Here is a 13,860-nt window from a genome sequence, read left to right as displayed (position 1 = left end):
AACTAGGCTGATGTCACCTTTATTTCCATAAAAAAATATAATGAAATAATAAAAAAAACATGATCACACATGAACAAATTACACATTTTGATGCCCAGAAAATATAGCTGGAAATGCTGACTTTTTCCATGTTCTTTGAGTCCTCTGTAGTCTTTGATATCTTATTTGATTTAATTATTATATCTATAATATTATATCATATAAAATATAATAGTGTTGTTTTGTTTTACACTTGAGTAAAGAAGGGTTCCACAGGATTTAAATTGATTTGAAAGAGCCAAATCTTTTCATTTAAGAATTGCTGGAATTGGTTTCAAATATGAATTATTTATGGTTTTCCCCCTTAAAAATAAATCAACATTCATGTTCAACAAAGGACTATAAATATGTCTTTACATTTAAGGTTTATTGATAAGACTGCACAGTGTATAGCTTACAAATTTTTATTAGCGAGATTACACTTAAACATTTGCAGTGTAGCGACGGTATACATTTCATCTACATCTTTAAAGCCCAAATTTCCTCTTAAAAGGTTAAAAATGTCCCTTTTAAATTAAGATTTCCATGCTATTTAAAATAAACTATGGAAAAAAATATCTTCAACATGTACAGTAGAATATTTAGACAAGTGGTTGTTTTTGTGCAAACTATGAGATACACCTCTAAGAACACCACAACTAAAGAAAGAAGCAAAAAGCATCTAAATAAATATTAGAAACAGGGCCATTGAAGAAAACTTTGGTCTAATGGAATTTAGTTTCACAACTGGTCTCAAAAATTAAACTGGATACATTTGCAAAGATATGTGATTTAACAGCATGAGGCTGACTGACTGGTGAATATCTTAGATATAATGAGTGGCTTTTAAAATATTTTAATTCCTAATATATCCATACACAACTATATAATGTACATATATGCATAAATAAATACCAACAGTTAAGCAACTGTCTTCACCTTTTCCCACTTCAAAATAAGACGTGTGACGCTGCTTTTCTCTCTTCTATGGTCCACATGCAATTATAGTTTGCTCTTTGACACAATAATCGTCGGTGGAGCTCCGCAGACAGTCTTATCGTCAAAGTGCTTATCACACATACAAATATTTATATCATAACTACACAGTGGCTGTGGTCTACAAACCAAATGTGTACAGCATAAATAACCTGAGAACTCAACCGTACACAGGAAGCTCCATAGCAAGTCGTAACTTGAATAAAAAGGGGTAAAATTTGTTTTTTCTTTGCTAAAAAGGTCAACACCACTCAATATTAAAATCATAAAACACGGTCCAACCAAACAACTGACTTGAAAATAATTATATGATCAAAGGTCCTGCAGCTAATATTCTGACTAATCATTAAACAGCTGCCTCATACCATCAGAGTCCAATGACTATAATAAGGCACCAAACCCTTTTAAAAGCTTTAACATCTTCATCTTCTCATCCTTTTAAAAAAATCCCTTTCTTAAACTTCCATGCCATCACCAGGGCCAAGGCAGCCACTCCTGCAGCAGCCACAGTGTACTTTATATTTGCTCGACAGGCGTGCCTCCCTTTTTCTGCAGGTAGCAGTGTTTGTGGCTCCGGTTTATTCACAGACAGTGCAGGCTCAGGTGAAGGGTGGGCGTTTAAACTTGACTCAGTACCAGCAGTGATGGTGGTGAAGGAGGACAGCGGGCAAGGAGTGATTGTTCTGTCTGCTTCACCGTTGATGATTGAGTCGATGACTTGTGCTGAATTAGGAAAATCTCCGTCCAGGATGGACGCATCCTCGGATAAGTGCAGCACATGCTCCTGCACGTCCATCATTTCCAAACTCTGACAGGTAGACTCCAGGTGGTTTTCCGCTGGTTCCTGTTGGTTAGGCGCAACACTGTTCTCCTGGCATGGCAGTCCAGAGTCTGTGTCGTTGGTGGTGGAGGTGTCAGTAGAGCATGCAGGAACAGAGGAGGCGGAAAGTGACTCTGTTGCAGGATCACTTATTTCCACCCGGGCGCTGTCACCTGAGTAGGGCTCCACTGGTGGGTTGTATGCAGGGAGAGTGGGACCGTTGTGACTGGGTGGTGGTGGTGGGACACTGATGAGAACATTGGGCTTGCTGAGACACAGAGAGCTGTCATCAGCGATGGAGGCGTCCATCCCGTCATCGTCAGGCTGAGGAGAAGCTGTGGCTGCTGTTTCTGTCTCAGTGCCGTTTTCAATGTCCTGTGGGAAAAATCAACGCCACACGTCATATTTTCACATAGAGGCGCATGGCTTAAAAAAATAAATACATACTGTGCCTCTTGTAAATATGAATGTGGGCTGACAGCAGTTTCCCAAAGATTGGGACTGCACAGATTGATTTTGAGTGTTCCCCAACATTTTATGCGTATATGTTTTAAAAGAAATGTATGAAATTAAGTTTGAATTAATTTACTTTGGAAATGACTCTAACACTTATTAAAAATTGCATTAGGTTTTACAGATATGGCTGTAAATGAGTCACCACATTATGCACAAATTTGCTTGTCACGATTTATATTGTGATTTGGGTCGTGATAGTTTTCTATCTTTAAAATGCAGGTCCTGGTAGAGAACGTTTGGGAAACACTATGCTAAAAAGCAAAAAGTGTCTGCACACCAACCAAATGTTCAAATCAAATGTTTAAATGTCTTTAGACCAACCATTAATTGAAAGAAAATCTAAAGCTGAAACACTTTGGTTACAATATTAAAAACTAATTGCACAAACACACAGTGTAATGGTTGATTCACAAGATCTGCAAGATTCTGTGTACAAAACAATGACAAGAAAGGCAGTGACCTGCAGTATGTGTGCTATTTATGACACAACACTACACCAGCTTTGAGGAAACATACCCGTGTCTTGCTAATGCTGCATTTTTTAACAACAGTCAACAAACAGGAACTGGCAGTGACATGAAACGTTACCCGTTCCCTCTTTTTAATTGTCATTAACTTTCAAATGCCCAACATCTACTTTTTTCACTGTTGGTTTTTAAAGGCTTATTTAAGTGACTATTTATAAACTTATAATCCCTCATTTCAATGTTCTTGCAGTGGCTGATGATAATTTGATATTTACCTGTGTAGTAGGAGGCTCCGATGTCTCTTCAGGTTCCAGGACCGCAGCAGGTACTTTGTCCACAGGAGGCATGGTGTCCTGTACCGGAGGCTTCTCTGGGGTCAGTGTGGGGAAAGAGGATCCATCAGTTACGTCTGAGTTTACCTGAGGTGGACTCTCAGGCTGTCTGATCTCTGTGCTTGCTGTTGTTTCAAGAGGATCAGGGTGCAATGGAGAGTATGTTTCAACCAGCCCAACACCAGGAGGCATCACCTCTGGAATCAGGTTTACCTCCTCAGAGACATCCATCATGGATGTCTCAGAGTTTTCCTCTGGCTCCTGGCGAGCAATGACCTCCTCCTCTTTCTGTGGACTGTCAGCTGGAGTGTGTGGGGTCTCTGGGGAGGGAGGAGGTGTTGATGGAAGGGCTGCCACTTCAGTTTCACTTGGCTGTGAAGGCTCAGGGACAGGCTCGGGTGGAGAAACAGCCTTGGGTCTGTTGGGCTGCTGCTCTGATGGGCTCTGTGGTGAAAGCATGGGGACCTCCAGAGGAGGTGAGATCTGAGCAGCTGGCTCTGGAGGAGCTGATGCTTCTGCTGGTGCAGCAACAGCTGTAGCAGCGCTGTCTGGACCAGACAGATGTCCGGCTGGTGGTGCTGGATGGACGTGTGCTCTTGTGACAGTGGTGGAAGGGGAGCTGGGGCTGGAATCTAGGACAAAGCAAACAAAGTGGTCATTTAAATAAGTTATGAATGCACAGGACAAAAGCTCTGAGAGCCTACCTGACTGTTGTGGCAATTGTTTGTCTGAGATGTCTGATGTGGAAATAAAGTTGGATGAAAAAGCAACTGGGCTGTAGCGTCGGTTTATTCTTTGCAAAGAGAGAGACAACCAAAAGACAACCGTTCTGAGGCAAGTCTAAGATGGCTCTGAAAAGGATGAGAGAAAAACCTGCAGATATATTGTTGTGGCTCTATGCTGTGTGCAGCTGGTTGACCTTGGACCCCAGACTGGTCTGTTCTGTGTAAGAGCTGTATAGGTGTAATAAAATGTGCCAAGAGGATTATGTGTATTAAGATTTAAGTGTTAGGGAGGTGTGCATGTATGAATGGGGTACCTGTGTGAAGGAATGTGTATGTATGTGTGTGCTAAAGATAAAAATGTATATCTGTGTGTGTTTGCTAAAGAGAAAATGTTATTTTGCCAAGACACTGACTTAAGCCCTATTCATACAGGATTCATTTTAATTTTAAATAATCCGTCATAGCCAGTTCACAAGTACTTTTCTGTGGATTTTCAAGCATGGAGGCACTGGAAGAAGCATTCAGTTGCATAAATCGAATTACCCCTCCCACTGAGATTTCTTATCCCATGCGAATTGGTCATATTCATATAAACATATACGTTTATCAAAAAAGTAAAACCAGTTGCTGATAATTGATGCCCATATATTTAGACAATTTACATTTTTTTCTCCAATAATGATAAATGGACTTACTGTCAACTCCTCTCAGAGTGTCGTATTCTGCTCTGATCTCAGCTGCAATAGTTGGGTGTTCACACGCCTCCAGAGCTTCAATAAACTGCTCGGGCCAATTCTCCCTCCTCTTCAGACAGTCCAGGAGAAGCACCATGGCGTCAAAGTTCCCATACGTCTCTCTTTTAGCCTCGATATTTTCCTGCAATTACATTTAATTCAAACATTTAAAAAAAACAAAAACATAGGTATCACTCTCAGTAACACACCGTTATCACAAAATGCCGTTTTGTAGATATATTATTTGCTGTCCTGCAGCAACTTCACTGGCTTCCTATCAAATATCAGATCATGTATAAGATCCTGCTCCTCACTTTCAATGTCATCGACAGCATCCCCCCTCAGCATCTAGAGTGAGTGAGTGAGTGAGTGAGTGAGTGAGTGAGTGAGTGAGTGAGTGAGTGAGTGGAGTGCCTAACTAGTATTAATACATAATGGTATTTCAACATAATTTAAACAACCATGAGATCGAAACCTGTCACATTCTCCTGGCAACAAATGAAACGTACCCTGTCGTGAGCGGTGAGGCAAGGCAGGTAGACCATTATTTCCTTCACTTTCACCTTGGATACAATGGCTGGCATTCTTCGCCGCAGGTATCCATTGTACAGTTTGTCACTGGCAAACGCCATCTGTGAAAGGAGACAAAAACACAAAGACAGGAAAGAGTTAAACATTTTCTTGTTATTCTGCTGGCAAGACATTATACCATTAAGTCACTTCCTGTCTTACTTCATATAAGTGGATGTGGAAAGCACCTGTAAAACCTAGCAAAGAAAACCTGATCTGTGTGTGATCTGCAATAACCACAGATCAGTAATTCACAAGACTATAATTGTATAGATAGTGAAAATGTAAGTGTGAGTGATGATGAGCCTTCCTGTGGAAAAGGAAAACACTGAGGTTTCCTTCTAGTTTCACTTGGCACATTAAAGTATGTGACTCTCTGCAGAGCCTCTGCAATCTGTGTTTCCACCACTGGGAGGAAAAGCCCCTGACTTTTCAAGGTTGCAGCTGTTTAAAGCAAGAACAAGGTGAACAGGTGTGGGTTAATGACTGAATAATTATCTCCAACTTTAATATGTTCATCACTTTACCTTTAAATCACACAGATAGTATGTTAAATGTGGAGTAGGAATCTCCCAAACATGATTCCCTAAACGGGCTGTGAGAGAAATGTCACCTCTGTATTAAGCAACTGTGTTCCATGAATATCAATGATGGCAACAGAGAAAGATACAAAGTCAAGCTGGCCAAAGCCCCAAATTGGTGTTATCAAGGATGCATAAACATGACTTAGGAGAACATTATTTTTAAGGATTTGCTTCACATTAAAATTCTCACACCTGAGAGGCTGTATCCAGACATGTAGTTGCTTGTTGTACAAGTTCTCCATGGCTTTAACTACTCGTGTTGCTCATCTCTGCTCCACAATAAATCCCCAGCTTAAGACGCGTGGGTGTGGAGGTCGACTAATATGTTTTTTCTATGGCTGATGCTGAAATTAAGCCAATGAACTGATGGTCTGTGAAACATGGTTTATTGATTATTGCATTGCACATGGAAGAGATATTTTGACCCATCCATAGCAAATAATACACAAAATTGCTTCACTTGATTTCTTGATCACTTGAACATTTACTAAACACTTATGGCTGTTCTCTCCAATATGCATTATATCACATCTGCACTTTCAATAGAAATGTCAAACTGAGTTATGAATGTAACTTAACAGAACAACAACAATTACCATATACGAGTCTCTCTTGTTAATTCCTCAATCACCAGCTCAAAAAATGTCCCTTATAATGGTTTCTCTGGGTGAAATGAGTAAGTAATATGTTGTCAGGTTCAGTCGGGGGAACGTATTTTTTTCTTTTTCTTTCTGCAGGGTGTCCGGTCACCAGCAGCCACGTCAAACAGTTAAAGTTTAGCGTAAGCTATGTGTCTGACTTACAACAGGAGCAGCAGCCACAGTCTGACTGAATGGAACAATTGTCAGACGCAGTAACTAAAGAGCAAAGTCTTACTCGTGGTATCATTAGCCCAAAGAGGCCATGATCTACCTAACACACGCACGCACACAGTCTGTGAGGTAGATATGCTGCCACTGCTGCATGTTCTAGGCCTTTACAGGACAACGAACATGTTTGCACTGTTGGATTATATTCTTGAGTGTAAAGCGATGACAGATTAATACGACAAGGGAGGGGTTGTGAGAAAGAGAGAGAGGAACAAGAAAAGCAGCTTGTTACGAAGGCAAATAATGAATTGAATGACCTCTAACTGCACAGGTCATTTTCCTGCCTGTGTCCTTGGATTTACAATAGACTGGGTCACATGTCTTCCAGTTATTCCATGAAAACCTTTTCTAATTTAGTCACACAAAATCTTACACAGGAGTTAATCTGGAGACATGACATTCAGACATGAGACCTATGTGAGTTTGTGCTTATTTTGACTCAAAAGAAAGAAAAGTATCGTTAAAAAAAAAATTAAAAAAAAAAATGTCATGACCAGCATAAACAACAAGGGAAATAGAAAGCCAAGGAGAGTGATTCAAGTATGTATAGCAATAACATAGCAATAACCTATTATGACTTTAAAAGACTGAGAAATATAACAACTCAACTGTCTTTATATTACATACTTTACAGGATTATGACACACAAATGCAGTTTAACATTAAAAACAAGGATATCTGAGACTGATAACTGCCTGTACTTAGCAGAAATGCTCTCTAACGGTTTAAAGGTAGATTTAAAGCGTGTTTTGAACGGTTGGTAAGGCTTTTAACGGCTATTTTAACGCACATAACACGCTGGGGGATTATGAGAATAAAGTCTTGAACAGTCTTATTGTAGAAATGTACAGTAAGAATACATTCAACGCCTATGAAGACTAAAAAAAAGACGAGGCAAATGATTTTAAAAATAAAGTTGTGCATTAAAAACAAGGACAGCAGGCACTTTTAAATGTCTCTATATTGGAAAAAAATGTGTATTTTGGGGTAAAATAAAGCGACTTATGGAGTTAAAATGGCTGCATTTACAAGATAGAGAGTAAAAACCGTGTTAAGAAAACACAAAAATCGTCTTGACAGTTGTAAGTGATTAAGGTTGTGTCCAAGCTACTTTGCATTAGCTAAAAAGTACGACATAACTTAGCTAATGTCGCCGCTTTCCTGCCTTCGCCGTCAACTAACACATACATATTGACTTAAACACTCAGTTAAAGTTAATACATTCCTCTTTTACGTTAATATGTCGTGATATAAGACGATTTAAGGCTCACCTCGCGTGTTGTCGTGCCTCAGAAGTTCGTGACTCTCTGCAACTGCTATTCCTGATCTGTGTCTCCTTCACACACACACCCACATCTGCGCAAAAGGTTCGTCGTCCGGGTGGTGGGGAGGGTAGGAGCAAGCTCGGTTGCTATTGGACGACAGTGCCGTCAATCACATCCGGAGGCCAATAGGAGAGGTTTAGGGAGGGGGTGGGGAAAAGAGGGCGGGGTTTGTCTAATCTCGACCCTTGCTGCGACCTGTCCTTTGCTGTGATGGATGACTGTGGAATTATATGGAATCTGCTTCTGATGCTGGTTTTACATACATCTCTAATCCCTGATCCTAATCCCCATCAGATTATGATTTCTGTACTTATGTATCTATGTATTTATATATGACGCATTAATTATAGTGTTTTTATTAGTGTTTTTTTTTTTTTTTAGTGAATTTCTGTATTTTAGCATGCCTCTGTTCTTTACTTTATTTATAATTATAGAATGATAACTATAATATCACCACTAATACTATAAGTACTACTAATACTATTGCTATTGATAGGAGTTTTGTGCATATGGTGATATCGAAGTCTAAATAATGACAATGCTAATATGCTTAATTGAGAATAAAATATAAAGTAAAGGGAGAAGAGGTGGGACCTGATAATTTTGGAATTCTTCCCACACCCTTTTGAACATGTAATTTAGATGAATGATTAATTAAATCTTTTGTCATTAATCCCATCTGACATAGGACCAAAGAAATGGTACAAGTAAATAATCTGTCAGATATGACTGATATATATGTAATATAATCTGCACTACCATAATAAAGATGCATGCAAATAATCTGGCTGTGAAGGAAACACACAAAAATCACTGAAAACCATGCCGTATGTTATCTCTTTATAATGTTAACCATTATCAGCGTCACATTTTTAATGCTTGATGCCAGGAATTCTCCAAATCGAAAGAAGATAAGATGCATTTTATTGATCCTGTGCCGGAGCACTGAAGAGTGTAAACGGATAAAACAATAGATTTTATTGTTGGATTTGATTTGTATTGTTTTTATAGATAGATAGAGTCAACAGAGAGGCTCACTTCAGTCTGCAGCATCTGCCGAATAATAATAAAAACATACAATATTTGACTTTATATGACCTGAAAAGAGCAGCAAGACTGAGTTAAATATCTGGCCTACATGCTCGTTTTAAACCAGAAGGTGGCGCCACTAACTCACACAATGAGCCAGCAGGTTTCTACATGTAATTCAATCAGCAAGAAATGAACAGTATTAAGTATAAGGAGCAGACTTTCCATTTATATATATATATATATATATGTTCAGACTTTTATATATGTATATTTATTCAGACTTTTCATATATATGTAGACGTTCATATATATGTATACTTTCATATATATTCAGAATGTTCATATATATTCAGACGTTTATATATATATATATATATATACATATTCAGACTATCATATTTATATTCAGACTTTCATATATATACAGACTTTCTATTTATATATATATATTCAGACTATCATATATATATATATTCAGACTTTTCATATATATTCAGACTTTTCATATATATTCAGACTTTTCATATATATTCAGACTTTTATATATATATTCAGACTTTTATATATATATATTCAGACTATTATATATATATATATATATTCTGACATTTCATATATATTCAGACTATCATATATGTATATATTCAGACTTTTCATATATATTCAGACTTTTATATATATATTCAGACTTTTCATATATATTCAGACTTTCATATATATATTCTATTCATGTATATTCAGATTTTTATATATATATTCAGACTATCATATATATATATATTCAGACTTTCATAAATATATATATATATATATATTCAGACTTTTCATATATATTCAGATTATCATATATATATCCAGACTTTTCATGTATATTCAGAATTTTCATATATATTCAGACATTTATATATATATATTCAGACTTTTCATATATATATATACACTTTCATATATATTCAGACTATCATATATATATTCAGACTATCATATATATATTCAGACTATCATATATATATAGATTTAGACTTTTCATATATATTCAGACTATCATATATATATATATATATATTCAGACTTTTAATATATATGTAGACTTTCATATATATATGTAGACTTTCATATATATATTCAGATTTTCATATATATGTAGACTTTCATATATATGATCAGACTTTTAATATACATATGTACATACATAAGCTGTATATATCGAGCCTTCCTCGTCTCGCAGGACAGTTGCTTCGTAGCAGGGAGGAGGAGGACACAGACGCACAGAAATAAAACCACATCGACCCCGAGGCAGCGTCAGCAATCCATCACGCCTGAGTGAGAAGGAAAAACACCATGTATGTCTCAATAAGAGCAGAGACTGTGCTGGTTTTCACAGGCCCTTTAGCTTCAAAAACAAGCCCAGATGAAAAGAAAAATATGGCGTCGGCCCAAAAAAACAGATCTCTGAGTATCACTCAGCTTTAATAGTGAAGTGGAAACAAACAAAAGAAAACATCTCATCATTCTCCGTGTTTTCTCCCTCGGCTAATAAACTAATAAACACTGACTTTTAAAAAATAAAACTCTCAGCGTGAATTAGCAGTCATGAGTTCAGATCTCGGTTTAAGTTCATCAGTTCACTCTTTCACTCAGACGGCTCACCCTTGATCCAACATATGACTGCATGAATGATGAATGAGATGGCTTTCATTTTTTTTTCACTTTTCACGGTACAGTATTTATTTATGTACATGCTGCAGGCAACTCACTCCTGCCTTTGCAGCAGAAAGAGCCAGGTTCACAACCCGGTCAGAACAAGAGCCTTGCAGAGTTTGCATGTTCTTCCTGTGTGTGCGTTGGTTTTGTCCGGTTTCCTCCGACAGGCCAAAAACATGCAGATTATGGGATTAGGCATAAGTATAAATACTTCATTTCTGTGCTTCTGTGTTTCAGTCATTTATTTTCCCACTTGGTCGGAGAACGTAAAATCATTATGACGCTACTGTGTTTGTTTAATTCAACCAATTTTATTTAAGTATTTTATTTTTTTCAGATATTTTACTCATAAAACTTGACAGAGGGCTTTTATTTTCTTTGAATCCCAACTTCCTCTGTTGTGGGATTGATGATCAAATAACACATTTATCTCCGGAAATTACTTTTACTTTTTACTCCACGACATTTCCTATCCTAACTATCTTTGTTACTCGTTACTACCAAATAAAATCAGAAGAAGAAGAAGAGTTGGTATTATGGTTTGCTGGTGTTCACAGTGGACCCCGTCTCTTGCCTTATGTCAGCTGGGATTGACACCAGTGCCCTCCCACAACCCTCATATGGAGGATAAAGTGGTAGAAGATGAGTGAATGAATGAAGGTAGCTCCTCCTCTGTGAAGCAGTAGAAACAGGACTTTTATCCCCTAAAGGCAGCTCAGTGTCTGCTTTGCCAGGATAATGTTTATATGACCTCGTAGAGTAAAGCTGAGTGCATTAATGACTGCATTGAAAATGACATAACGGGCTTCATTATTGTTCATTAGACACATCATGGTATTATAGGCAGCATGCTGCACGTATGAAACTGTTTCAAACACAGAGGCTGACGTTTAGGGAGTCAGGGATGTTTGGTGGCGACATATTGTCCAATGTTTATGTTTTTTTTTTTTCATTTAAAGACTAATTTGCAACACAAATACATGCTTTTGTTGTAAACTATATCATCGTTTCACTTCAAAATGAACACTTTCGTTCTGAAATTAAAGTAAGTATTAAAGTATCGCCACAAATAACATTTATTGCAATCTCATGATGAAATATCGGGCCTTACTTTATTGAGGCCACCATGTTGCACCGACAACTTACCATCCTCTTTTTTGACAATTCTACAGCCATAAAATCAAAATAAATCAGAATATGATGATGCTCATAAAAAAGGCAACCGGACATCTTGCCGAGTCTGAGTAATATAATAATAATATTTATTTTGTGACTTCTTTAGTCACATAAACTGAGAAAACATTTACCGGCTGAATGTGGGAAATGATAAGCTAAGGCTCTGCTAAGTGAAGAAGTGGACTAGAGTTTATATGTTGTCTCCTACTTCCAGGTCAAAGACCGGGGAGGACATTTTGGTGCATGTGCAGAACACAGAAGTCCAACTCCAGTCCAACTCCCGTCCAATTCCAGTCCAACTCCAGTCCAACTCCAGTCCAACTAAGCGTATACATGCAGGAGTAATCGGACTATGAATCACATCATCCAGGTATGTTTTAGTCCGACTAAGACTAGCTCAATTTTAGTCAGACTACGACTAAAATTGGACTTTCAACATATGTATGTACACACTAACTGTTGTGTTTCCTCAGACTTCAATAATTCAGTCAAAATAAATGACACCAAACAAGAGTCAATAACTCCAACTAAGCATAAACATACAGGAGTAATCAGACTATGAATCGTATCACCCAGCTTGGTTAGTCTGACTAAGACTAGATCGATTGTAGTCGGACTAATATGTTTACATGACTTTAAGAGAACTGAATTAAACTTAGTCTGCCTGTACTGTGCTACTACTCCTTGTCGGATGTGTTTGCCACGTGGACTGACTTCCTGGTTTGTACTCAAACCCGAACAACATCCTTTCGACGATCATGTGAGCGTCACCCAAAGCCCACAAACAAAAATGGACAAAAGGTTGCACTGCATTTGCAGTTTTGCCGTGCGTCTGCGTCAGTGTAACCTTTCAGTGGGTCATGAAAAGAAGCCTGCTTCTTTTCTTTCTTTCTTTTTCTTTTTTTTCCTTACCAGTAAAGCAGTGGTCACCTGCAGTTCTGACGGACGCCGCGGCAGATTTGACATTTGACGTCAGTCTGAATGAAAAGAAAGGTTACAGGTGGACAGGGTTAATAATAATAATAAAAGTGTGATTGTGCTCCTGCACATAATTTATTCATTGACAGTATGACAATAGAGAGAGCCTGTGCCCAAATGTCTGCCCTTGAGTCACTGGGGATTTCATTCATTTAGATTTTTTTTTACTCTGTCATTATGACTGAGGGAGAATGTGATGCTAACTTTTCCCCAGCCAATCAATCTGACCATTCAATTAAAAAGAAAAAATAATTATCCCACATTTGCCCCACAGTGTTTTTTCTTCCTGCATTATTTAAAGATGGAGGCTGAGTGCTGCCAATAAGAGCAAACTAAAAGTGAAGGAACATAATGAAGAGAAAGTCACTCGTGCACCGAAAGCTGTGATGTGTGAGTATAAACAATGTTATGTTCGGTTCAGTCAGTGTTTTAATCCTGACAAAGCACAGATTAGACCATCCAGTCAAGACACAGGACAAACACACTTGGCGTTTAATCCATTGATTTCAGGGAGGATGTAGGAGCTAAAACCTCATAGTTTTTAAAGATGTCATACATTTACAGTATATGAGTTACAGTATGATGATTTATTTTGAAATATAGAAGGAATTTACAGAAAGCTGAGTTTTTTCAAGGAGAAAATCGATTTATTGGCAGTGTACGTCTGACTCCGCATCCATAGGTGGCACTGTAGCTCTGTATAAGCTAGTGCGTATTGAATCAGTTTCCTGTTGACCTTTACGTCACGGCAAAACAAACAGGCGACAGCGAGATGGACGGTGAAGCGTAAATCTTGTCTCTCCGTCGTCCAAAAGTGGGTCTTCTCTGTAGCTTTCACTCTCGCTGACACTTATCGTGTTGTTTATTCTTTTCCGGCAACGGTGCTAAGTTAATACATCATCTCCTTCTACTTCCAGGTCAAAGAAAATGGACACCAAGTCCGACTCCAGTCCGACTAAGTGTATACATGCAGGAGTAATCGGACTATGAATCGCATTATCCGGCTAGGTTAGT

General features: G+C 38.0%; 1 protein-coding gene across 1 annotated transcript; it reads right to left on the bottom strand.

Annotated features, from left to right (window-relative positions):
* Nucleotides 1-490: 490 nt before the first annotated feature.
* Nucleotides 491-7,968, bottom strand: mavs (mitochondrial antiviral signaling protein). Its single transcript, XM_083885907.1, has 5 exons — nt 7,903-7,968; nt 5,118-5,240; nt 4,570-4,750; nt 3,093-3,781; nt 491-2,209 (listed from the first exon to the last, which is right to left on the bottom strand). Exons 2-5 carry the CDS (start codon nt 5,238-5,240, stop codon nt 1,445-1,447), a joined length of 1,758 nt encoding a protein of 585 aa, XP_083742033.1. The 5' UTR covers nt 7,903-7,968; the 3' UTR covers nt 491-1,444.
* Between the last annotated feature and the right edge of the window lie 5,892 nt (nt 7,969-13,860).

Source organism: Microchirus variegatus, assembly GCF_963457635.1.
Source record: "Microchirus variegatus genome assembly, chromosome: 2".
NCBI classification, from domain to species: Eukaryota; Metazoa; Chordata; class Actinopteri; order Pleuronectiformes; family Soleidae; genus Microchirus; species Microchirus variegatus.
This window is presented reverse-complemented; position numbering and strand designations above follow the sequence as displayed.

What these genes read in the sequence shown, in the direction of transcription:
- mavs (XM_083885907.1), bottom strand. Translation starts at nt 5,240, where the DNA reads ATGGCGTTTGCCAGTGACAAACTGTACAATGGATACCTGCGGCGAAGA. An exon ending in GCCTCACCGCTCACGACAGG is followed by an intron (nt 4,751 to 5,117) that starts GTACGTTTCATT and finishes ATGTAATTGCAG; the next exon opens with GAAAATATCGAGGCTAAAAG. An exon ending in CGGAGCCTCCTACTACACAG is followed by an intron (nt 2,210 to 3,092) that starts GTAAATATCAAA and finishes TTTTTCCCACAG; the next exon opens with GACATTGAAAACGGCACTGA.